This window comes from Spermophilus citellus (genome assembly GCF_964194105.1).
Source record: "Spermophilus citellus genome assembly, chromosome: 9".
NCBI classification, from domain to species: Eukaryota; Metazoa; Chordata; class Mammalia; order Rodentia; family Sciuridae; genus Spermophilus; species Spermophilus citellus.
Genome location: NC_138191.1, coordinates 127,090,276 through 127,114,769, shown reverse-complemented (window position 1 = coordinate 127,114,769; position 24,494 = coordinate 127,090,276). Strand labels below are relative to the sequence as shown.

At 63.2% G+C, this 24,494-nt stretch overlaps 1 protein-coding gene across 1 annotated transcript in view; it reads left to right on the top strand.

Annotated features, from left to right (window-relative positions):
• Positions 1 to 1,363: 1,363 nt before the first annotated feature.
• The window catches only part of IGSF21 (immunoglobin superfamily member 21), a gene marked incomplete at its 3' end in the record, with an annotated part of 172,172 nt that continues 149,041 nt past the window's right edge, over positions 1,364 to 24,494 (top strand). The window contains exon 1 of the mRNA XM_081305456.1: positions 1,364 to 1,754. Within this exon, the coding sequence (XP_081161582.1) occupies positions 1,685 to 1,754 (70 nt within the window). The 5' untranslated portion in view covers positions 1,364 to 1,684. The remainder of the gene's footprint in view (positions 1,755 to 24,494) is intronic.

The window sequence follows — 24,494 nt, the reverse complement described above, 5'->3', positions numbered from 1 at the left end:
CTCCAGTGTGCAAGCCATATCCAGCCCAATCAGGCTGGGAACCAATTAGTCTGATTCAAAAAAAAAAAAAAAAAATCCACATAGGGACAAACTGTAATCAAACACCTATTTATAAGGGTTTATTATGATCATTATTATTATTTTACCAAGAGGATCATTCTAAAGCCTGTCAGGTGAATGTATGCTTTCAGATCTTCATAAATGCAAATCGCTGCTTCCCCCAGGGCGAGGAGCACGCAGGAGCTGCAAACCGGCTGCCTTAGGAGGCCAAGGGAGAGGCTGGGGAGGCCCAAGGCAGGGAGCAGCTCGCAGCCAAGGGGCACCTTTGTGAGTGGCAGCCCAGGGGCCACCGCTGCCCCCCCTGCCCCTGCCCCCCAAGGACTACAGGAGGTGGAGCTGGCTATGTGCCCTGAGGAGGCTGAGACCTCGACATAGCAGGCCACAGAAAGAGTCCCGAGGCCAGGGGTCTGCGGAGACCTGGGTTCTAAGCGCAGATTCAGGGGTCTTGCCAGTCTAGGTTCCCGCCCTGCCATGTTGAAGTTCCATGCTCTGCACTTCCCCAGCTCATGGTCCCCAGTTGCCCAGGGACAGGGTGCATCTCTCCTCCTCCCCCAGAGGCCAGCCCAAGGCCCCTCAGGCTTCCGTCTGTGGGTGGTGTTGGTGGGAGAATAATGATAAGACCCAAGTCCAGACCTGCGCTCCTCCTGGAGAAAAGGTGCCAGGAAGAAACAGCCAGTCCCTTGCCCATTCCTGGCTGGACCCAAGAATATGGCTAATCTATGGGGAAAGGAAATGAAGGGTGTCGCTCCATTTGCGGGGGATCCTGGGGGAGGGGACAGTCATGCAGGAAAGCCCCTTAATCCTTCGCATCAGGGCATTCGTAGGGGACAAGATCAGGACCCTGGAGCCACACCCTGCCTGCCTGCTCGAGGCTGCCTCCTTTCATCAGGCTGGGGGTAGGATGGGGGTGTCCCAGGGACAGGCTGGGTGGAGGGGGGACAGGGGAAACATGCCTTCCGGAGAGCGGGAGCCGGGTCATCGGGGGAGGGTCACGAAGCCGAAGGCAGAGCGAGTTGTGATGTGTGCGCGCGCGGGAGGGAGAATTTAGGGTGGGGGGAGGGGAGGGGAGAGGAGGGGGTGAGCGCTGCTTCTTCTCCCTGCAATAAATCGGCTTAGCGGACGAGAGCCGAACAGCCCAGAAAGGATTAAAGAAAAGTCTGTATAATACAGCGGAGAGCGCGGCGAGGGGAGGGCGGGGGGCGGGGGGCGGGGAGAGGGGGAGGGACGGAGGGAGGGCGCGGGGAGGGGGCGCTCGCGCGGCCGGGAGAGGCGGGCGCGAGGCTCGGCGAGCGCGATTCGGCTCCAAACTCCGGCGCTGCCGCCGCCGATCGGACTCCGGGCCACGGTGGGCGCCGTGCGCGGCGAGGACCCGGAGCCTCTGCGCGCCCCGAGGAGGACGCCGCCGGCGAGAGGGTCGCGGCGCCCCGCCGAGCCCGAGCCGAGTGGAGCCCGGCGCCCGGCGGCCCGGCCGCGGCGGCATGGGGGCGCCCCCGCGGCGCCCCGCACTGCCCGCCACCGCCTCGGCCGGCGGCTGGAAGCAGGAGCGCGCCTGAGCCCATGGCGAAGGGACCCGCCGCCGCCGCCGCCACCGCCGCCCAGCCACCGCCGCCAGCTCCCGGGCACCATGCGAGCCGCCCCGAGCCTCCGCGGCGGCGTCTGCCTGCTGCTCGCCGCGATCCTGGACCTGGCGCGCGGTGAGTGCGCGGGCGCCTGGCGGGAGCCCGGCGGGGGGACGCGCGCGGGGACCGGCCGCCAGGGAAGGGCCCTGGCCCGGGCCACTCCGAGTGGCTCGGGGTCCGATCATCTTTCTGGCTTGCGGGCTTGTGGAGCTGGTTGGTTTGGCGAGGTTGAGGATGTCGCTTTTGGAGTGAGCGCTGGTGGGTCTGTGCCAGCGTGTGTGTGTGTGTGTGTGAGAGAGAGAGAGAGAGAGAGAGAGAGCGCGTGTGTCTTTGTCGTGTCCATTTGTTAGGGTGTCCGGGTAGGAGCTGTGTGCGGAGAGGGTGCGGGAGGTATTTGGAGATGCCGGTGTGTGTGTGTGTGTGTGTGTGTGTGTGTGTGATGGTGTGAGCATCTGAGGGGTACTGGAGTGTGTGGATCAGTTACAGGAGGAAGGTGCCGGCGGGAGTGTGAGAGTGTTTGGGGTGTGAGCGTTTGCCAGCTTCTTCATGAGGGTGTGAAGTGTGTGCACTCATGACATCGCGTTTGAGCGTGTTAAAGCATGGTTCTGTGAGGTGTGGCGTTTCACACGTGTCCCCAGTGTGCTGGTCTCTTTAGGGGTGTGTGACGATGGCTGACTGTATTTGTGGGCACAGGAGGTAGGAATGTGGCACTGAGGCATGAGTGTGCCCGTCTGGGAGGTGTGGAGGTGCAGGTGCAGGAGGGTCGCATTGCTTGGTGGGCTGCGAGTGTGCTGTGCGACAGAGCATGGGGTTCTTGTGTGCATGGATGCTCTGGGACTGAGCAGGGGTGCCTGGCTCTGTGTGTGTGTGCTGCGCACCCCACAGTATACTTGGTCCCAGGCTAGGCTGAGTCAACTGGAAGGAGGCCAAAGCTCCTTGGGTCGCAAATGGAGAGCCAGCTAGCCTTGGCTCCACAGCTCCAGGGTGCAGGATTTGGGACTGTGTCGGGGCCTCCAGCTCAGCGCCGCCTGGTGGGTCTTAAATGGTGGCAGAGTGGAACCTGGTGACCAGGCACCTTTGGAGCAATGAACAGAGAGCAGACACCAGGCTGTAAGCCCCTTAGAAGGGAGGTGGGACAAGCCAAGAGCTGTGGGTGCCAATTTTCGAGGGTCCAGGTCCTAGAAGATCCTTTCCTGTCCTGGGTTCCCCTCTTAAGCCAGTGGCAATTCTGGACAGGTCCAGAATCCTCCCTGCTCAAGTCAGCGCAGGACTCTGTCAAGGAGGTGGGGTCGTGCAGTGGTGTCAAAAAGTAGCCACGGTGACCAATAGGGCCTGGCCTCTATCCCAACTGAGTGTTGGAGGTGAAGGGTCAGCTCTGTCCTCTGCCACATTACTTGTCCCACTGAGAAATGCCTAGCTAGGCTCTGAAAGTGCCTGCCAGAAAGGGGTACCCCCAAATAACCCCGCCCCCTTCCCCCTTAGTCTTCCGAGAGTGCTGTTTCTGCGGGTGGGGAAGCTGCAGAATTTGAGCCGGGAATGTGGTTGGTCCTGTTGGCAGAGAGGGGGAGGGGCTGGTGTAACCCAGAGAGAAGGCAAGCCTCTACTTCATCCCCTGCCCTTAGAGCGAAGAAAGACTTTGCAAAGAGGATCAAAATCTCCCCCTAACTTTGGGGTGAGGGCTCCCCCCTTCGGATGCCTCTGGAGGGAATGATTATATGGGGGGGTCCGGGTTCCAGCGCTTCCAAAGGGCGCTGGGCTTTGTTGAGACGCACTGGAGCCCTCACCTGGACATTGCAGGGAGCGGGGGTTGGGGGCTGGGGATCCGAAGGGAGCACCCCTTCCTCTGCCCCCCCGAGTGCGCGGCAGAAAGATGCTGCAGGGGTGGGGGCGGCGATGATGAGAAGAGCTGGGTGGGATCCCCGGCTCCGTCAGAACCCCACCCTGCGAGCTCTCCCGGGATCCCAGAGCAGCGTTCTCCTGGCTGCCCGGCTGCCTAGAGCTGACCGCCGTCCTGGCGCCTCCGCTCCCCGCTCCCCTCGCTCGCCTTTGCAGGCTGCGGGAGGCGGGGGCTTCGGGCGCGGGGGTGAGCGCGTCTGGTGGGGGGGAGCCCGCGCCGCCTGGGCTCCGCGCTCGGGGTGCAGAGCGCAGACCCACATCGCGGACGGGAAACTTTCCGAGCCTGGGGCGCTGGGGGAGGTCCCGGCCGCCGGGCACCCTCTCTTCTCCGCAGAGGAGACGCGAGGGCTGGAGGGTGGGGTCCCCCTTCCCCCTTCCAGTCTGTGCGGGCGATGCCGGGCGCGGGGGCGAGAAGGGTCCGCTTGAGATGCCAGAGGCGGCTGTGCCGGAGGAGGGCGCCCTTCCTGAAGTGGCCGAGAGCGTGCACCTGGCTGTAGGTTTCGCAGGGCCACCTGCCTGGAGCAGCCTTGGAGGAACGCGAGGGCAGAATCCAGGTCCGCCATCCAGAAACGTGCTGGCCCAGTGAGGGGCGATGGCGGTCACTGCTAGGGGAGGGTCATGGCCAGGGCGCCCTTCCCTGCTCTGCCCCAGAGGTGGGTCGGAGTGGGCATTAGCAGGAGGAAGGGGCCGCTGCTCACAGTGCTGGCGCGGCCGAAGATCCTCTCCTGGTGGCCCACCTCCAGCACCAGACGCTCCCGAGGAGAACCCACCTTTTTCTGGTCTCCCAGATTACCTAGAAGGGCCCTGGGGTGCTTTCGACCCCGCTGGCCCCAGCGAACCGTGCCTGGCCACTTCTAGGAAGTCCTGCACTTGTGCCCGTGTCCTGACCCGTGAGAGAGGGGGGACCATGGGGGAGTGTAGGATGGGTCCTTGGACTCGGCTCTTTAGGCTCTGGGGGACATTTTCGGCTGACATCTGTGGGCGGGCACACCCGGGTCGGGGTTGGGGGTGGGGCGGCTCCGCCACTTCCCGCTGCGCAGCTTGGTGTCAGCAGGTGGGTGGGCTGGAAGGGCTGGCTGGCAGGGCGAGCTGCGGCGCGGAGGAGACTGCGGGGGCTGCGCGCGGCTGGCAGGTGTGACGACTTTGTATTTTATCCTCTCTCCGCACATGCCCCCTCCCCACTCGGTGGGGACTCTGGCATCGCTGGGCTTCTTCTCCAGCCCCAGCCAGGGGACCCCAGGCCAGGGCAGGCCGCCCCGCCCCGCCTCCACCCGGCCCCGCCCCTCGTCCCAACCCCACCCGGACCACCAGGCAAACCCGAGCTTCTCAAGAGGTTGAACTAATATAATTTTTTTGCTTATGAAATGTGGAGAATGTTAGAGCTGGAGCGACCTCCGAGGCCTGTCACTTAAGTAGTTCTGCAATGCCCATTTGCAAGCAAGAGAGCCCTTCCAGAGGGAGCAGATTTCACCCCCACCCCTAAATCCCAATGCCTGGAGCAGGCTGATAGGCTGGGCGGTAGCGCGGCCGTGGTCGATGGGGTGATGAGACCCCACATCGAACCAGCCTTGCATACAAGTCGCTTTAGCAGTCCCAGATTGCTCGCTTCCTAATACCATAGCTGGTTTTTTTTTCTTCTTCTTCTTCTTTTCTTTTTCCGGTAGCCCCGATTATGTGGACCAGCCCAGCTTGTCCAGGGCTGCTGGCTAGCTTTGCAGACCTGTTCCTGATGCAGGACAGATCTAAGGTCCTCTCTTCACAGATTAGGAGAGGGAGTCTTCAGATGTGTTAATGACAGAAACACAGGCTGCTTTGGCTCCCTCCTGGTCTTGCCCCAGGCTTCCTCTGGCTTTCCAGTGTTCTGGCTCTGGCTGCAGAGAATTCTTTGAGCAGGGCGTGTGAGCAGAGGTGGTCAGAGGCCATCTAAATGAGGTCTCAGATCCACCTGGCTGCTCTGATTTTTTCGGAACATGGACCGGGCACACACTTGGATCTTGCTACCGTCTGGCAGGCGGGGCAGAGTGGGGCGCTGGGGAGGGCGATGGAGGAGTTGGGTGGCTCAGGTCTCTGGTTCACAGCAACCCCTGACTTCAAAAGCAGAGGCCAACCAAGAAGAGGCCACCAAGTTGTTGGCTGGGTGTCTTGGAGTCCAGTGGCTATGCACCCTGGGAGTCAGCAGCCCCCCTCTGCCACATCCCCAGGCCACTCAGGTTCACTTGTTCGTGCCCCCAGCAAATGTTTGTGGTACGATCTGCCAAGTGTGATGCTGTGCGTTGGAAATGGGGCCCTGACCGCGGTAGGAGCCCCGACCTCCGTGGTGTTCACAGCTCAGTGGGAAATTGATTCATCTCTTGGAAGGAGGAAGGGAACCTCAGACCCTAATGGAGCTAGGCATCCTGCCCAGTGCATAGCATTCTCGTTTCTTTGATCCTTCCAAGTACTCTGAGAGGTAACCTAGTTTATAGAGGAGGAAACCGAGGTTCCGAGAGGTGAAGATACCTGTCCAAGGCCCGCCGGTGGTGAACAGGGATTCAAACACAGGACTGCCTCCCTCCCCAGCCTGGGCTCCTCCCCTGGGCTCCTCCCCTGCTTTCCTGTCTCCTGGTGAGAATGGGCCTGGGTCACTTTCTGGGCCCCACGGTGGTGGCAGGTGTCCAGACCCCTATCTGAATGGTTCACTGTACCAAACCGCAGGTGAGGTAGAATTCTTTGGTACTGTCATCTTCACAGATGGGAGAGGGAGTGTCCCCGAGAGACACTGCCATCATCAAGAGAATGAATGGGTGTGCACTGTGGGCCGGGCACATCTAGCCAGGACGGATGGGCACGGCCCATGTCTCAGAGCGGGAGGGATGGGCGTGCTCCTGGAAGATGAGTGACGGCTGCTCCATCCCCCCCCCCCCAGGTTCTTTTCTTCTCCTTTTTACACGAATGAGCCAGGTCAGGCTTTTGTGCTGGTGGAGGAGCTGGAGTTCCAAACCCAGGTCTGAAGCAATTGGCAGGCAGCTGCTGCTCCTGGGGAGGAGGCAGGGCCTTCCCTTAAACCATCAGTGTCGGTGACGGTGACAGAAACACCTGACATCGCCTCCTAAGAGGCGTCTGTCTTCAGGATGAAGTTCCTGGGACGGAACAGGGCGGTGAGCTCCCACTTTACACCTTGAGTGGACCCAGGAGCGGAGGGGACACCAGGGCAGGGGCCACAGAAGGAGCCCAAGACACACTGTGTGGAGGGGGGGGCAGGGGGCTGGGGCCAGGGAGCTGGGGGGGGCAGGGAGCTGGGGGTGCAGAGAGCTGGGGGCCAGGGGGCTGGGTGCAGGGAGCTGGAGAGAAGGGAGCTGGAGGTACAGAGAGCTGGGGTGCAGAGAGCTGGGGTGCAGAGAGCTGGGGGGCAGGAGGCTGGGGACAGGGAGCTTGGGGTGCAGAGAGGTACAGAGCAGAGAGCTGGGGGCCAGGGGGCTGGGTGCAGGGAGCTGGAGAGAAGGGAGCTGGAGGTACAGAGAGCTGGGGTGCAGAGAGCTGGGGTGCAGAGAGCTGGGGGGCAGGAGGCTGGGGGCAGGGAGCTTGGGGTGCAGAGAGGTACAGAGCAGAGAGCTGGGGGCCAGGGGGCTGGGTGCAGGGAGCTGGAGAGAAGGGAGCTGGAGGTACAGAGAGCTGGGGTGCAGAGAGCTGGGGTGCAGAGAGCTGGGGGGCAGGAGGCTGGGGGCAGGGAGCTTGGGGTGCAGAGAGGTACAGAGCAGAGAGCTGGGGGCCAGGGGGCTGGGTGCAGGGAGCTGGAGAGAAGGGAGCTGGAGGTACAGAGAGCTGGGGTGCAGAGAGCTGGGGGCCAGGGGGCTGGGTGCAGGGAGCTGGAGGTACAGAGAGCTGGGGTGCAGAGAGCTGGGGGGCAGGAGGCTGGGGCACAGGGAGCTGGGGGCAGGGAGCTGGGGGTGCAGAGAGGTACAGAGCAGAGAGCTGGGGTCAGGGAGCTGGGGTCAGGGAGCTGGGGTCAGGGGCTATGGGGTACAGGGAGCTGGGGTCAGTGGCTGGGGGACAGGGAGCTGGGGGCACAGGAAGCTGGGGGCAGGGAGCTGGACACCTGGTCATTACCGAGGTTCAGGAGAGAGCCATGTGGGGGGAGCCATCTTTCTGAGACTCAGATTTGATCCCACCAAGCAGAGGAACTGGGGCTGGGTTGGTCCACGGGCCTTTCCCGTGTCTCCTAGGCCCACACAGATTTGCTCTGGGGGACCCCCTCCCCAGATTGCACATCATCTCGGTGGGTGGGACTGTCAGGAAAGGCATCCCTGAGCTGGGCCTGGCGGTCACACTGTCCTGGAGTCTGAATGTCGCCCAGTCCTGAGATGGAGAGCCCTGGACAGCCCCCCTTGGCAGTGGGGACCCCTAGACACTGTGTCACTTCTGGAGGCTGAAGAGGGTCAGGTGAGGGAAGCGGTCATTAGATGGAAAGTTCTCGGCCAAGTCCTGCAGCTCGGATGCTTGTCACTGTGGGAACAGCGGTGCCAGAGCGCCTCGGGCTCAGGCGGGCAGGTCCTTGGGTCCTTGCCACCAGCTTCCCTGGCCATTCTATCAATGGCTTTTTCTGGCTTGAGTTGTCAGAGTCAATTTCAGCTGCGCACATGGAACGCGCCTCACTTGATCCTCGCTAGGTGTGACGACTGGTTGTGCTCACTTGGTGACAGCGGGGGGGATGGGTCCTGGCTGGCTGGCTGGAGGTGACCGAGCCCACCGCCTGCTCTCTGCCCTTCCCCCGAGGCACGAGGCTCACTGAGTACAGTCTGAGACCCCAGTGGTTTCCTCCTAGTGAAATGTGGGGTGTCGCCCATCTTATTGTGAACCCCAGCACCCTTTCCACCAAATCCTGATGCATGGAGGCTGGGACCCCATTTCCACCCACTATTGAAACTTCCTCCCCAAACCCTTAGTGGGTGTGCAAGACCAGCCAGTCACGTGGGTGAGTGTGAGTCAGCTACCTTTGGTCTCCTGGTGTAGAAGAGAGCAGAAAGTGAAGCTTTCTATATAAGGCTTATAGCATGTGGAATTTAGGCTGGATTCCCTGGTGAACTTCCTGGCAGCAAAGACCTGGTCCTGGAACTGCATTCTCTCCTGAAGACCGTTAGATAGAGTGGTGGGGGCTTCATGCCAACCTGGGTTCAGTGCCTGCAAGCTCACCTGCCTTCTTCCCGGCCAGCACGCTGCCTCATTCAGCTCCGCGGTCTGGAAGGGGACAGGCCAGCTCCTCAGGACTGACAATCCGAAGCCTGAAATGGGGGCTGTGGCTGTGGCGGCTACCTGGCCAATGGCTCAGCCTCCATCCTCCCCTGCCAGCGGGGTGGGTGCTGGATCCCCAGTCGCCAGCAAGGACACCCATGGGCCCTGGTCACCCGGGGAGACCAACAGAGCCCCACAGACTCGGCCTGCCCAGAGGCTCCACCTCCTCCCCACTCCCGCCCTTCCTTGGCTCTGAGAGCACCCCCTTGCCCTCAGCCAGCCTGGCTCCTGCCTGCCTCCCAGCCTCTCTCCCGGAGGCTGCCTACTTCCTCCTCCTCCCACTCCGCCCCACCCCACCCCACCCCACTGATTCAGGTCCCCTCAGAGGGCTGCCGGGACACTGGGGGCAATGCTCTGTTAAAATGCCCTCTGAGCTCCTGAGGGCTGGCATCCCTGCTCCCCAGCCCTGGCACGGGGCCTGGCTCTGAGAACAGGTCTCCTGACACGTTTGTTGAATGACTGAATGACCAACGTCTCCCTTGAGTTGAGGTTTTGCCCAGACGCTGGGCCCAGGCTTGTGTCCTGCCCAGCTCTGTGCCCTCCAGCGGCCATCTGAGGGCTGCAACGGTAGCCAGAGGTGGTGGGAAGAGCAGACGGGGGCTTCCGGTTCCCTCTGGGCTCTGCCTGGGGAGGGGCCTGTCCCTCACTGGTGATGGGGAGGTGAGAGGAGGAACGGGTGGCAGGGACAGCGTGAGGACTTGAAGTTCTCGTGGGCACCGCCATTTGGGTGAGGGCGTGAGGCCTAGAGACACCTGCCCAGGTCGCCCTGCGGGGTTCGCCCCCGGCCTTGTGCGTCCCTTCCCAGCTCCAAAATCATCCTGCTGCCTAGGCCCGGCCGCCTGGGCCCTTTCCATCCCGGGCACAGGTGCCTGCAGACCGGGCTCCCGCAGGTCGGGCTGTGAAACCCCGGGCAGCCCCGGGCAGGCTGGTCCTCCGCCTGGCATGGTGTTCTTGGGAGGTCACCGGGCCAGGGTCTTGGTTTCTGTGTCTCCTAGGGAGGGAGGGTGCTGGTGGAGGAAGGAGGCCATGTCTTGGAGCCCCGGAGTGGGCCCTGCCCTCCCTCCTGACCCCAGGGGGTTGGCTGGCCGTGGAGACCCCAGAGAGCCCAGAGGACCCAGCCTTTCTTCTCCCACTGCCGGGGACTGACCAGTCACGCCCTGGGCTTCAGTGCACAGGGCACGGCCCTCCCCCAGGACTTCAGGTCGCCACAGCCCCTCAGACACACTCCTGTGGGGACAGTAAAAGATCACCTGTAATTAGGTGGCCAGCAGAGGACCTGGGGATGACCGGGAGAGGCCAGGAAGGCTCTGAGGGTTGGAGGTGCTCCTGACGGTGCGGGTGGGTGTGCGGGGCCGAGGGCGGGGCCTGGAGAGGGCAGAGGTGCCGTCCAGGGTGGGCGGGTGACGTGGTGGGGCTGCGCCTCACTGGAGAGTCCGGGGTGAGGCTGGAGCGGCTGCTGGGGTCCTGCCCACCTGCCTGCCAGGGTCGGGGAGGGGGACCTCAGCTGTGGCCCAGGGGCAGCTACAGAGCTGGGGGCCGTGCGCAGACGGGGCTCCGGGAAGGGGAAGCGGCTGTTTTTGGCGCCCGAAGCTGGAACACTTTAGGGCCTCCACGGGCGACGCGCGGTGGCTCGGGCTGTCCTGAGACAGTGGCTTCGAGAGGAAATGCCGTTTGGGGTGCTGCCCCCTTTGCCCAGTTCATGCCTGTGGGGGGAAGTCCGGCGCCTTTCAGGCCCTGGCAAGATGGCACGCCCTGGCCCGACTGCCCCCACCAAGAGGGGACAGAGGAGGGCCTGGGGAAGCTTCTAGACCCCCACAGGCAGGAGCCTGGGTCTGCCCGGGCCTCGGGTCCCATCTGCCCCACGGTCCCAGGCGGGGACTCAGGGAATCTCCTCGTGGCCTTCGCCTCGGTTTCTCAACGACACAGTGGCTCTTCACGGTGGCTGTGGGAGGGTCCATGGGTGACGGTGGTGTCCTCACACACAGTGCCCAGCACACAGTAGGGGTCTGCAAAGTGGTGGCGCCTGCCCCGAGGCGGGCTCCCCGCTGCTGAGTGTGAAGGGGAAGAATTGTTCTCGGAGGAGGGGACACAGTGCCGTCCCCACCCCGGAGCACTAAAGGACCTTCGGAGCCCACGGCTTCGGCACCACAGTGTCGGAGCCCGAGGGGCTGGAAAGGACCTTCACCGTCCCCCTCATCAGGCAAGGGCTCTGCCCTGAGCCGGTCCCTTTGCCCCATTTTAAAGCTGAAAACACTGAGCAGCGTGGGGGGACGGGTCTGCCCCCTGGTGCCCCATCCCGGGGCCCTGCCTGGGGACACTCCCTCAAGACCCCGTGTGAGGGAGCACTAGGTCCCTAGAGTTGGGTGGGGACTTGGCAGCGCTCCATGGGGAGCCTCCCCACCTCATAAGTCACAGGCGCAGTCGCGGGCGGCCGCTGGGCTCTGGCTAGTGCCTCTGCCGGGCTCTTCCTCTGCCTCTTGGCTCTCTTCCTGCAGAGGCACCAGGGCCCCTCGGATGGCTCGTTTGTCACCGATCCTGGGTGCTGGCATTGTCTCCCCAGATGGCCTCTTCCTCCCGTTGCCCGAGAGCCCCCAGAGGAAGGCGCCGTCAGAGGCCCTGGCACCTGGGGGGGGAGGCCAGGCTGGGCGGGAGCAGGCCAGCCGGGTCCACAGCTCATCGCCCAAAGCGCTGGTCAAGTGGGAATTCAGGCCCCACAATAGCCAAAGGCCAGGTGCCTGGCGCCACAGAAGCAGGTGATGAGCTGCTAATCGTCAGCAGGCACCTAATGTCCCAGGCAGGAGCGGAAGGAGCGAGGGGGTGGCAGCGACGGCCACAGCACAAAGACTGCTTTGTTCACTTCTGCAGCAGAGAAGTGGGTCGGAGCTCAGCGTGGAGGGCAGCCGATGGACGGCAGCGATTCCTAGGGCCTGTCGCCTGGCTGGGCAGCTTGAGGTGGGGTGGGGCAGAGGCCCGGAGCAGAGGGACTGGTTCTGGGGACAGAGAGCCTGCAGCTTCCTGATCTAGGAAGCAGGACAGGCCCTCCACCCTCCCATCCTCTCCTTCCTTCCTCATTTCATTTGGGCAACAGACACTTGTTAGGTGCTGCCTGGGGCCAGGCTTGGTGCTGGCTTCCAAAAATCCAGAGGCGAGTGGCTTGCCCTCCCGGGTCGTCCCCTCTAGAGCTGCAGTCTCAGTACCTGGCCACGTGTGGCTGTGGGCGTTTAAATTAAAACTAAATAAGGTTTCTCAGCTCCAGGATAATGGGATTCAATGCCATCTAGTTCCTCGGCCACACCAGACGCCCTTCACGTGCTCGATGGGCCCCTGGGACATTTCCATCTCTGCACCAAGTTCCACAGACAGTCTGGGTCTAGACCACTGCTTCCAGCCGTGGGCAGGCCCATTGCCATAAAACACCAAGGGGTCACCGAGGGGGACAGACAGGCTCAGGCTTTTGCTACTGTGTCTTTAGTGTCCCTTTCCAACAAAGATAATAGGTGCAGGCGGCCAGCCTTCCCCGAGGAAGCAAGATTTTCCTACAGTGTTCTGTTTCCAGCGTAATTATCTTTTCCGTCACCCTCTGTTTAAGACAAGAGATGTTGGTTAGCCATTTGGGGCAGTGATTTAAATTCTCTCCCCTTTTTTTTTTTTTTTTTAAAAAAAAACAGCTTTATTTAAGTAAATAATGAGTCAAGTTAGGGGGAAAAAATGTTAAGTACAAAGCGGAGCAGGTGGCACAGAGATAGGGCCGATCTGTGAAGGTGGCGGGTGTGAACGGCTGCGGTTAGGAGCCAGCTGGGGTGTCGGGGGGCCTCCGAGGCAGGCAGAGCGCGGCTTGGGTTCAGCGCCTCCCTGTGAAAGTTCTGTGACTTTGGGACCAGTTGGTACACTTCCTAGGATCAGGTTCCAGCAGGGAAGGACCTGCTTGCCCTGGGGCACCAGGGAGGGCCATCAAAAGGGCTATTGGCATGGGTTTGGGGAGGCAGCAGGGGTGGGCAGCCCTCGGGAGCAGGGAGCCTATGGCCTGTGGAGTCACGGAGAGAGAGGGCTCCCTGACAGCATGGCGTCGCTGAGGCACAGGGCTTCCCAACACCGTGGCGTCCTGAGCAGAGACCCTCCTGGGGACCCGGGAGGGAGCCGGAGGAAAAGGTATCCCAGCTTCATGCATCACTTGTTGGTGCCACCCAGAGACCCACACCCCCTGGAGTCCATCCAGATGGAGGGACAGCACACAGGAGGTGGTCAGGGGGACAGTGACTGGGTGCAGCCCTAGCCTAGTTACAGGGACCCAGCTCTGTCCCGTGAAGCCTCAGCTTCCCCATTTATAAGGGGAGGGCTGTGCTCCGAGCCCGACAGAGCCACTGGAAGGATGCCGTGAGGCCGGGTGCTGGGACTAGCGACTATTTCTGTTTTCAGCTCTGACAGGGACAAGGTCCCTCTGCCTGTGGCCCGACCTGTGTGTCAAGAAGTAGCATCTGAGTCTGGGGCTTCCGGAAGGGTGGAGCCGGCGTTTCTGGGGAGCATGAATCCCAAGGGGCAGACGTTGGGGGGATACTGCGGTCTGCACAGGGGAAGCGCCAGCACCCTGCGCGGCTGGTAGTGACCTTTGTGGTGTGTCACTCCTGCTCCGCTCTCCAGCATCCCTGCTCCTCCCCGTTCCCGTCCGGCCGGCTGATGGATGGCTCCTCCCCGGGGCGCGCCCACCCGTCATTCCCTGGTCTATTTTCCACCCTATTTCCCACGGAGATGTTCTTTCTCCTCGGATCCATTTAGGTCATCTCGCCTCCCGTCCCCACTGGCTCTTCCCCTGTGCAGCCTGATCCACGTCGGTCACCCAAGGGGTGACCGCAGGCTCGCTCCTCCTGGGTGGGAAAGCAGGTACTCTCCGGCCTCCAGCTGCTCCTGGAGGAGGCTGCCCTCCGTGGCTGGTGGGGAGAAGGGAGGAAGGTCAACACTGGCCACCGGCACCTCCTCCAGCACCCCTTCTGGAAGCATCTCCTCGGTGGGGAGTAGCTGGAGTCCGAGGAGTAGCCCAGTGGACACGAACACTCCTTGGGAAAGCGGCCCCCGACAGCTCCCTGGGCCCCGGCGTCTGAGCGGGCGGAGGCGGCCCTCCTCTTGACCCTCCATTTTCCCTGGCCGCCCCCCTTCCACCCACCTGGTGGTTCAAATTGACTTTGATGAGGACTAATTTTGCCAGTTGAGATTCATGAGACGCTCCCCGTTCTGTGCTCGGCTGAAATTGCCGTGACAAATACCAGGGGCCATTTCTTCCCCGGCTCATCCTCCGCAGTGCTCTGGGCAAGACGAGTGCCCTGCCCCTCACCCGCCTGCCAGCTGCGGTGCCCGGCCCTGCCGTCCGCCTGCCTCTGCAGGTCGGTCTGGCCGCTCCTGGGCTCCGTGGCCGGGACCTCAGGAGGCCTGGTGCTGCCCGGGCTCAGGACTCCTGGGGAAGGTACCACCCTCAGCTCTCGGGGTCCTGTCACCGAGTTGGCTGAGGGGACGTTCTCCAGGAGCTCAGTGGACTGTCTGCAGGGGTCCACCGTGGGGGGCCGCTGTGCCCTGTCCGCCGGCTCGGGAAGGTTCTGGGCCACCCGAGAGTCCCACTCCCCTGGGTGGCAGGCTGCGTGGGGCCTCTGCCTGGTCACCCCTCAGGATGGCCCAGCCTCCCCGTCCCCTTCTGGCCTTTGCGGGGGCCCCACGTGTGAGCTGCCGTCGACGTCTTCGTTTCCTGAAAGTCAGGTTTAAGTCGACTCCTCGTTTGGATTTGTCTTTTGCGGAGGAGCTGGGAGGGGGCGGGGCAGCGGGGGCAGGGCTTGCTCCCCCCACTGTCCCCGAGCTCCCTGGGTGGACGTGTGGCTGGGTCTAAGCAGCTTCCCCTAATCCGCGCAGCACCGCCAGCCCCTTGCCAAATGCCAGCTTGGAGGGGAGGCCAGCCTCGCAGCCCTGTGCCCGGGACCTGGTTTCAGCCGCTCCACTTCCTGTCGCTCTCTCACCCCCCGCCCCGGGCTTTGGGGCCTCCCTGGAAGGACAACGTGGACAGAGGGCACCATGACGTGGAGGGCGAGCCCTCGATGTGCATGGCATCCCCTTCAGGACTCGGGGCGCCCCCCTGTGAGTTCCTGCCCTTGAGACCAGCATCCGGCCACTGGGGGGGGAGCTCTGGTGAAGAGTGACCTGATAGGGACAAGGGACCTCCAACAGCCGGGCATCCCCTCGAGCCCAGAGGTGGCCTGTGTCATTCAGCAGCCTGCTCTGGGCCCAGCCCTGTGCTAGGGCTAGAGCTGCAGAGGTCAAGGACACCCAGTGCCTGTCCCCAAGGTGTGCCCAGTCTCTGGGGGGGGAGGGGCAGGCCAGCACATCAGTTGCAGCGTCACGTTGGAAATTCCAAAGGACAAGAGCGTCCCCCGTCCTGGGGATACGGAATAGGACTAACTCACGGCCCGGACCGCCAGAAAGGGTAGCAGGTGACTGGGTCTTGAGGGACGGGTAGGAGTTTGCCCAGGGCAAAAGGGCGTGGAGGGCTCCCCGGAGGGGACAACCGCAGGGGCAGTGACCTACACTCTGGAAAGGTCCTGGGCGTCTGGCGGAGTCCTGAAGGGGGAAGGGTGCGCGTGTTCCAGGGACGAGGTGGGCAGCCGCCGACACGGGACACGGAAGGAGGGCATTTACTGGAGCAGCCGGCCCTGAGTGAGCTGGAGGTCCGCTGGCCCCACCCAGGCAGCCTCCTTTCCTACTGCTGCCGATGGCCCCATGCGGACAGGGAGGGGACGGGTGTCAGGGCAGGAAGCGGAGCCAACTCACATCCAGGTCCCCGTCCTCGCCCTGCAGCAGGGACAGCCACTGGGGCAAAGAGCTGCCCTTAGCTGTGAGATCTGGAAGGATTTGGACCTGGAGTCCAGAAGGGGTGTGGCTGGGTTGAGCTCATTCCCCTGGGGCCTCCCTGGCCTCGCCTGGAGAGTGGCCCCCACTGTGAGCTGGCTAGGCCCTGGGCACTGTGACACCCTCTCAGCCCCCAGTTCTATGCTGCTCATACCCCTATTTTGAAGAAGACATAGCAGCCCAGAGAGGTTAAGACACTTGCTCAGGGTGGCACAGCTAGTGAGTGGCCGTGCTGAGTTTGAAGCCATTTGCCTGGGTTCTGGTCCTTGCCCTCCCCGTCCTGCTTGACCTTCTGTGACCCCCCCTTCCTGACCTCTGTGGCTTGTGTGGGCTCTGGGCCCTGGGACCCCAGGGCTGGGCTACTGTGGAAGACGGCCAGCCTGGGCCCTCCCGGCTGCGGGGTCCCTGGGTGGTGGCTCCCTCTGCCCCCTTCTTTCTGGCCTTATTATTTCTTTCCCGTTTGCTGCTGAGAGCTTCCTGCAGAGAGCACACGACCCAGCTCTTTAACATTTAAAGGGCTTTACTTAAACAGCTTCCCTCCCGCAGAAGGGGGACGGCAGAGGTGCGGCCGTGGTTATCTGTAGTGTGGAGAGTGAGGCTGAGCTCGGAAGGTGTGCAGGTGGCCGGGAGACGAGCTCCTGGCCATGACCCCGGGTGGGGGCACTCGAGGGGTGGGGCCAGTCTGGAACCCCAGAGAGCAGGGCCTTGGGGGGAAGGCACTGCCTAGTGTGGAAGAAGAGGAGGGTGGATGCGCACGGAGGGGCCCCGTGGGGACCCACGAACGTGTACAGAAGGTCTAGCCACCTGTGCTCCGAGATCCCCAGGGCTTTTGCACGTGCTGTTTTCTCTGCTAAGCACCTCCCCTTTGAGAACCCACTCACTGCTCACCTGAGACACCACTGTATCCATTCGTTCCCTGAACACCCCCGGGCACCTGCTGTGGCTGCAGCACCTGTGGGGACGGTCTTCCTGCCCCGGCCCCTGCACGGCTCCTGGCGCAGACCGGGCACCTGTAGGGCTGGGGAGTTGACGGGCTGTGGGTCCCTCCAGGCGCTGACGGCCCCAGAGGCACCTTGAACTCTGCCTGAGCCCCTCAGGGCCACGACCCTCCAAGGAAGGAGGGGACTCATTCCTTTCTTCTTTGGGCATCGGTCTGTCCATCCACTAGACAGAGGTTCGTCTGGCACCTGCTGTGTTCCAGGTGGCTGCTGGGTGCCTGAGACGCAGCAGGCCAGGGGTCAAAGACTGAGGTGCCCTCGGAGACCCCGCGCCCCCGAGAGCGGTGACGTCAGGCCAGAGGAGGGGCCGCAGGCTGCGGGGGGCAGGGCGGAGGGGCCTAGTGACCAGGTCCACTGTGTCCCGGGCCGCCCTTGCTGACCGAGGTGGAGCCTGGTTGGGAGGCCGGGCAGGCGTCTGGTGGTCAGGAGGAGCCACCGTGACGGGACGCCAGCCAGGCCTCGGGGGACAGCAGGGTTGGCCTGGCCCAGGGTTTCCAAACCGCGTGCCTTGGAACCCCACTTGCAAATGTTCCCCAGGCCACCGTAGGAAGCGGGGTGTGGGTCACGACGATTATTGGGGAACCCTTGTCCCCCCATCAGGCCAAGAGCCCTGCTTTGCCTGTTGTCGGGGTGGAAGCCTGTGGGCCTACTGTGTGCCCAGCAGGAGCGTTGCCACTGAGCCCCACGAGCCCCTAAGCTGTACCCCAGATTGAGCTCGGGCAGCCCAGAGGGGAGTTTGAAGTTGGGCCGTGGGTGGTGGGGACGTCAGGGCGGGGGCCTGAGCCTTTCTATTTAGGGTCCTTATGAGGAGACCCAGTCACCTGCTGCTCTTCCTGGGATCGGCAAGGCCCCGGCTCGTGTTAGTCTCTATTCCGTGTCCCCAGGCCATCAGCAGGAGGGAGCCTCCCGTTACTGCCTCCTGAGCGGGGAGGAGTCCCTGCGAGGGCCGTGGGCTGGAGGCCAGGGCCTGTCCCACCCTCCCGGAGCCTTGAATTACAGGAGACTCTTCCTGAGCCACGCTTCGAGATGTTTTATTAAAGGTGCCCGCGTAGGCTCCGCTGGCACAGCTGCCGGCCCGCCCCGCGCCCTCCTGCTCCGAGCAGGGTCCAGCCGTGCAGGAATCCTGCCGTGGGCAGACGGGACGGTGGAATGACAATCCCGTGTGGCGTTCACGCAGCCTTCGCCCTGGCTCCTCCTGCTGCCCCTGAAGGGGATCAGCTCAGAGAGGTTGAGGGATGAGGCCCACGTCACACAGCACGCCAGCTGACCCTCACACCTTCTGACCCTCCCCATGAGCTCTGTCAAATCCGAGATCAGGCCAGGTGCCCCCCAGGCTGGTCATTTCTGTCCCCCGATGGCCACAGGGATGAGTGGCCTTTCTCTCAGCTGCTGTCCAGTGGAGAGGCAGCCCTCCCCTTCCTGGCTGGAAGAGGCCATCCTGGGGTCACGGCCCACCTGGGGCTCAAGGGCAGCTGAGTCGCCTGCTAGAGGTGACACCATGGGTGAGGCCTGTGAGGTCATCCCTGGGCCTCGGCTTCCTCCTGAGAACGGGGGGATGAGCTCTGTGGGGTGGGGGGTGTCACCGGGAGCAGCACCTGGGGCCACGGGTTTCCCTGGCTCCTCCACCAGGGAGCGTGGCCTGGTGATGAGACTCCTGCTCACATCCTGCCGGGCGCCTGCTGCGCCGGACGGTGGCCGAGAGCTTGTAACCGTTTACCAGGTTCCGCTGTCTCCCGCCTTGTGCTGGGGACACGCGGCACAGTGGCCCAGAGCTTGAGTCTCGTGGCTGATGGTGCCGGGTGGGACAGGAGTGAGCTGGGGACCAGGGGCCTGGGGCAGAGCGGCTCCTCTGGATGGAGGCCCTTGAAGGTCAGGCTAGGCCCCTGGTTGGTGTGCCCTGGCCCTGGTGCCAGAGTGTCACCAAGTCCTCCGGGTGGCCCTCCCCTGGGTCCTGCCCCATCACGGGGATCTGCCTGTGCTCCCCTGTGGTGCAGATTCTGCTGCTCCGTGGAGGTGGGGCTCTTTGGGGTGCTCTGCACCTGCCCCCAGACCTCCTCAGGGTCCTGCGCCCTCTGCATGTTGCAGATGAGGAGACCCCGGCTCAGGGACGCCCTCGGAGCGGCCATCTCTGACTCTGACTCACTTTGAACTCTGGCCCACCTGCCGGGCCACCTCGGGACCCTCTCTCCTGGCCGGGTGCAGGGAGCCAGGAGTGTCGCGGGCCGTGGGGCTGGCGGGCGAGGAGGCCGAGGTATTAATTAGCAGTTACTCCCCGGCAGCGGGGAGATGGATGGAGATGAAGGTGGCGGCCGCACATCCGTTTTGTAGCAGCTGAGAAGCGACAGTAAATCAGGAGGAATCGATGCTGCGAGCGGGAGATGTGTTTTAATCTGATTAGCCGCAGAGCGTCCGGAGCCAGGGGGGGGCGTCCCGCACTCTGGCCTGGGCCACGGAGGAAGGAAGAGGCCACGGGGCTCGGACCAGCTGGAGGGCCCTGGCTGGAGGGAGGGGGACAGGAGGAGTGGGGAGGGAGTCCTGGGCCAGCAGAGGGGCCGCTGGTCCTCCCAGGTGTCTTGGCCTCAGATTCAGTCCTACTGTGTGCCCTGGTCTCTGAGTTTCACGCTTGGCCCCGGTGGGTGTGACGCTGGCACTGCGTGCCCGGGGTCAGGGCCTCCGCCGTGGCAAAGGGAGAGGCCGAGAAGCAGGGCGGCAGGTGGCCGTGAGGAAGAGGAAGCATGTGATTGGGGATCATCTTTAGGAGATTCGTGGCAGGTGCTGGTCACATTTTAGTGGCCTGACCTTGCACATTCCAGTAGCCCAGGACAGTGGGCACCTACCTTGTCCCCATGCACAGAGGACGTATGGCTCGAGTTGGGCCAGTATTGAGGCAGGACCTACAGGAGCCCGTTAGGCCCGAGGACTGCACCCCTTGACCTTGGGCTTCCTGGTCCTGCCGATTGTGAACCAGCGTTTTTCTTTTCTTTTCTTTTTTTTTTTTTTTTCATTATAAAAAACCCCCGATGGTGGCACTTTGTTATAGTAGCACCGAGGGGACTGAGGTGGCAGGATCAGATCAGACAGCAAGTAGAAGGACTTGCTCAGACCTAGCAGGGTCGGGATCTGACCCCATTTCTGGACGCTAAAAACCCACGTCCCTTCCACTGTAGCAGAAGCTGCGGGAAATCCCGTGCACCCAGCCTGAGTGTGGCCGGGGGTCTGGGGACAGCTCTTCCTTCTCTCCCAGTTCAGCTGTGCACACCAGGGCCAGGAATGGCCTTGGGCAGGCGCCTGGGGAAGGAGGACACGGTGGGAGGCACCAACCTTCCCGTCGCGCCCAGCCTGCCCAGCGCAGGGCGTCGGTGTCTGCTGGGCAGAGGCCTCAGAGAGGACCTTGGGGAAGGTCAGTACTGCAGCTCGAGCCGGGGCAGCCTCCGTCTGCAGCAGAGGGATGCCTGCGATGACCCGGGCGCTCCTCCAGGCCCGGGAGTGACCCAGTCACCCATCCACCGACCCTGGGCCCCGGGCTGTCCGGAAGGAGAGGGGGCCCCCGCCCTCACTCAGGGCACAGGTGGGTGGCTCTGCGCTCTGAAGTGTGACAGGTGTCCCCGTAGTCCCCTGTCAGGCCCCCAGTCGCCCCAGTGGCCAGGGGTGCTCCTGGCTTTCCGCTCTCTCCCCTGGTGGCCTCGGGCCTGGGGACAGAGAGACAGGCGAGCAGATGGGGGCGGGGCGGCGGGGCTGCCAGGCCAGAGTGGATCTGGCTTTAAATTCTTAACCTAAATAGAGTCACACTCGTCCCTTCTCCCTCTGGATGCTGCGCACTTTTTTGGAGCAATTAAGGAAAAGCATAAATCAGCCCGGGCTTAAAAGCTCCGGCTGCCTCCGCGGCGGGCTAAAATTAGCGGCTCCGTGAGGGGTGAGGGCGGAGGGGGCGGGAGCTGGGTGGCCTCAGGACAGCCACTCACCAGGCCCTGGAGCCAGCTGGGCCTGAGCCCTGCCTTCCCGGGGCGCCCCGAGGCGGGGAGCCAGGCCTCGGCCCCTCTGGCCAGCTCACCCCGGCCGGCCGGACTCCCTGAGGGCCCTGTCCATCCCCCGGTGGGTGGAAGAGATGGGTGTGTGCAGCGACTCCTCCTCCACACCCCTGCTGTGTGGCCCTGGGCAAGTCACTCCAGGTCTCTGAGCCCCAAGTTCTGCATCTGACCCTGGGGCTGCGGCCCACCCCTCGTGGGTGGTCCAGCGGGATCTCGTGTGGCCGGAGAGGGGCCGTGAGCTGCCCTCAGGTGTCGGACGGGGAGAGTCCCTCATTGAAGCCTGTGGCCGGGGATGGGGTCCTGGGTTGATAAGTGGGGCCCCAGGGTGTCCCTCTCTGGCCACAGCGGAGCCCCAGCAGCCCCGAGAGCTGGGTGGGCTCTCTCCCGAGCTCTCCCCGTCCCCGGGCCTGGGCTCACATCCAGGGCTCCTCCTTGGGGACGTGCGCAGGCCCAGCGGTGGCCAGCTGCCCCCGCCCCGGCTGCTCAGACCTGGGCCTCGGTCACGGCCAGGTGAAGCGCTCCGCGGGGTCCCAGGGCCCTGCCTGGAGGCCAGGGGCGTCACAGCGACTGAGGTCGGTGGACATTTTTCTGGAGGCAGAGAGCTGTCACGAGTCTGTGTTCTCCCCGGGCCCCGGGGGCCGGTGCACTGGGTCCTGTGAGAGGTGAGGCCCCAGATCCTCCAGGAGTGAGGTGACTTCTTTGGGGACCTGGGGAAAAGGTCACATGGTCAGGTGCTTCCTGGGGTCAGGCCCTGGTCAAGGTGTCTCACGTGCCCATCTTCCCCTGATGTCCCCCTGTGACGTAGGAACCCTTCTCACAGACGAGGAAACCGAGGCTCTGAGGCGCCCCCACTCTGGTGAGGGTCTCGCCAGCCGATCTTTTCAAATTTCAGATCCAAACACTCTGCCCTCTGTCTAGAGCTGTCCATGGCTCCCCAGTGCCCTGCCACAGCGGTACCAGGTCCTGCGGCTGGTGAGGCCGTGCTGGATTTCGTACCTGGGGTGGGAAACCTCACTGTCTGCTCTTGTGGGCTGTACTGCAAAGTCCCCGGTGGGAGACGACTTCAGGAAAATGGAGATCTAAAAAGAATCCATGACTGCGGTCCATCTGCGTGGACTTCTACCACGTAGGGAGGACCCTCATGTATCGCAGCCCGAGGGTCCTACCACAGCAAGACAGGTGTTTATTTAACAGATGTTTACGTAGTACCTTCTGCGTACCGGGCACACTTCTAAGTGCTTTATAAATATTTTTATTGGATCAGCATTAAACATTCTGTGTGTAGATGATACTCTTCCCCCATTTTTGTACATGTGGAAACGGAGGCACAGAAAGGTTAAGAAGCTGACCCCAAGCTGCACAGCTCGTCAGGGACAGGGCTGGGCTCCATCTCCAGCGGTCCAGCTCGGCCCCTACCCCTGCCCTGCTGCCGTCTTGGCCTCTAAATTGTAGACAAGGGAAGTCTGGGGACTTGTCCAGGATGGGCAGGGAGTAAGGGGCGGGCTGAGCCTGGTGGTCCCTGGGGATGCATCTCTGCCCTGGCCCCGGGGCCCCACCCACTGGTGGTGAGGCTGGATCCTCTTCAGGGACGCCTGTGTCCGCCCCAGGTGGTGCCCTCGGTGACGGTGACGGTGGCCCGAGCTGGGATTAACAGAGCGGGAGACCCTGGGCTCTGAGCCCCGGATCAGCTGCTCCTGATGTTACAGGGAAAGGGAATAATCCCCAGGCCCTGCCTCCCCTCCTCTGCCCGCGGCCCGGTCCTGCCGTTGACCCCTCGGTCCCTACGGGGCTGAGCAGCGACGGGGAGAGGGCGGCTGCCCGTCCCCCCGCCCAGGCCCACCCCTGGGCCCGATGCCACTAGACCCCGTGAGCCGCCTGCTCGGGGCTGGAGGCAGGTGTAACGGAGGGACCCTGAAGCCCAGCAGCAGGGAGGGAGCTGGGGACCGCTGAGCTGGGGACTCTGGGGGGCCGTCTGTCCTGCCCACGGGGGGCTGTGCTCACGTCCTGACGCTGTAACGAAACACCTGACAGAATCAACTCAGAGGAGGAGAGGTCGCTGGGGTCCTGGCTTCCCTGCTGCTGTGGCAGAACCTCGTGGCGGCAGGACGTGGGGAGCAGAGCGCTCACCTGGTGGGGGCCAGGAAACCGGGGGAGAGCGCCAGAGAGCGGGGCTGGGACCAACCCTCCAGCCCCCTCCCCAGCTACTTCCTCCCCTCGGCCCCACCTCCTAAGGTCCAGACCATAATAGGGAGGGCCCCACACACCTCTGGGCTCCTTGTGGGTGGAGGCGTGCAGGTGCTGGGGAGGGTTGGGTCTCGCCACCTCCGCTGTTAGCTGAGCATGTACTATGAGCTGGCCCCTGCTGAGGGCTTCCCTGAGTTACCTCCCGTCCGTGGATGTCACTGTCCCCTTTCTACGGTTGAAGAAACTGCACTGCGGCCCTGAGAGAGAGCCCCAAGGAGAGTCTGCGGGAGAGGCAGGGTTCAGAACCTGTCACTGAGCGCTTATTGAGCACCTACAGTATGCCAGACCACGTGCTCAGCCCTGGCTTGATGCCAGAATCTGTTCTCAACTGCTGAACCGGGGGCTCTCCGGGAGGAGCTCCCCAACCCACATTGTCTCGTCAGAGCCCCTATTTTCCTGGAGCCTCCAGGACGGTCCCCACTGCAGGCATTTTTAATCTTAATAAAGGCATTTGTGACTCCGCTTGGGCCTTCGCGAGGCCTTCTCATGTGCCTAAGTCCACAGGGAGAGCGTGGTCACTGGGCTGGGCAGGCGCAGGCTCAGACTCGGAACCCAGGGCCCTGGGGCCGAATCAATGGCCAGGTTGGGGACAGGGAGTGCTGGAGCGTCACGGGGCTCCGGGGCCATGAGACCCATTCTTCTCCTGTGAGCCCTTGGTCTCCTTGAACCTCTTCCCCTCCTGCCTGCTGCCCTGGCCTCCCTCTCCATTTCCATCTTCACCTTCTCCCAAGTGCTGCTGCCCGGGTGGGGCCGTCCGCTGGCGGGCAGTGCTGCTCAGTGGTTAGTCTGTGTCCTGTGGCTGTAACAAAATACCTGAGACTGGGTCCTTGGTAAAGAAGGGAGGTTTATTTGGTTTGAGGCTCTGGAGGCTGGACAGTCCAGGAGCACGGTGCTGGCTTCTGCTCGCCGTCTCTGGAGGCTCCTGCCATCGGCCACTTGGGGAAACAGAGCCAGTGTGCCGGCCGGCTCTCTTCCTCTTCCTCTTCCTTCCTTTCTCTCTTGGTACCAGGGTTGAGCCCCGGGCGTTTACCCACCGAGCCACACCCCCAGCCCTTTTTGATGTTTTTATTTAGAGACAGGGTCTCGCCAATCTGCTGAGGCTGGCTGTGAACTCGCGATCCTCCTGCCTCAGCCTCCCAGGTTGCTGGGGTTACCGGCCTGCGCCATCGGGTCCGGCTCTCTTCCTCTTCTTATAGATGCCATCGTGTCCACCCTCATGACCTCCTGCCACCCCGATCACCTCCCAGGCCCGGGTCCTGACACCATCGGTGTGACGACTTGGGGACTGAGTCTCCAGTGCTCGAGCGTTGGGGACACGTCCAGTCCACGGCACTTACACCAAGGGCTCTGGCCCACCCTGGGTTTGGAGGCCAGCCCCTGACGGGCAGGCGTGCGGCCTGGTCTGGCTCACCGGGAGCGCTGGACCTCGGTTTCCGCCTGTGGGATGGCGCTGGTATCGCGGTAGCCGCTTCTACTGCCCAGACTCACCCCCTGTGCCC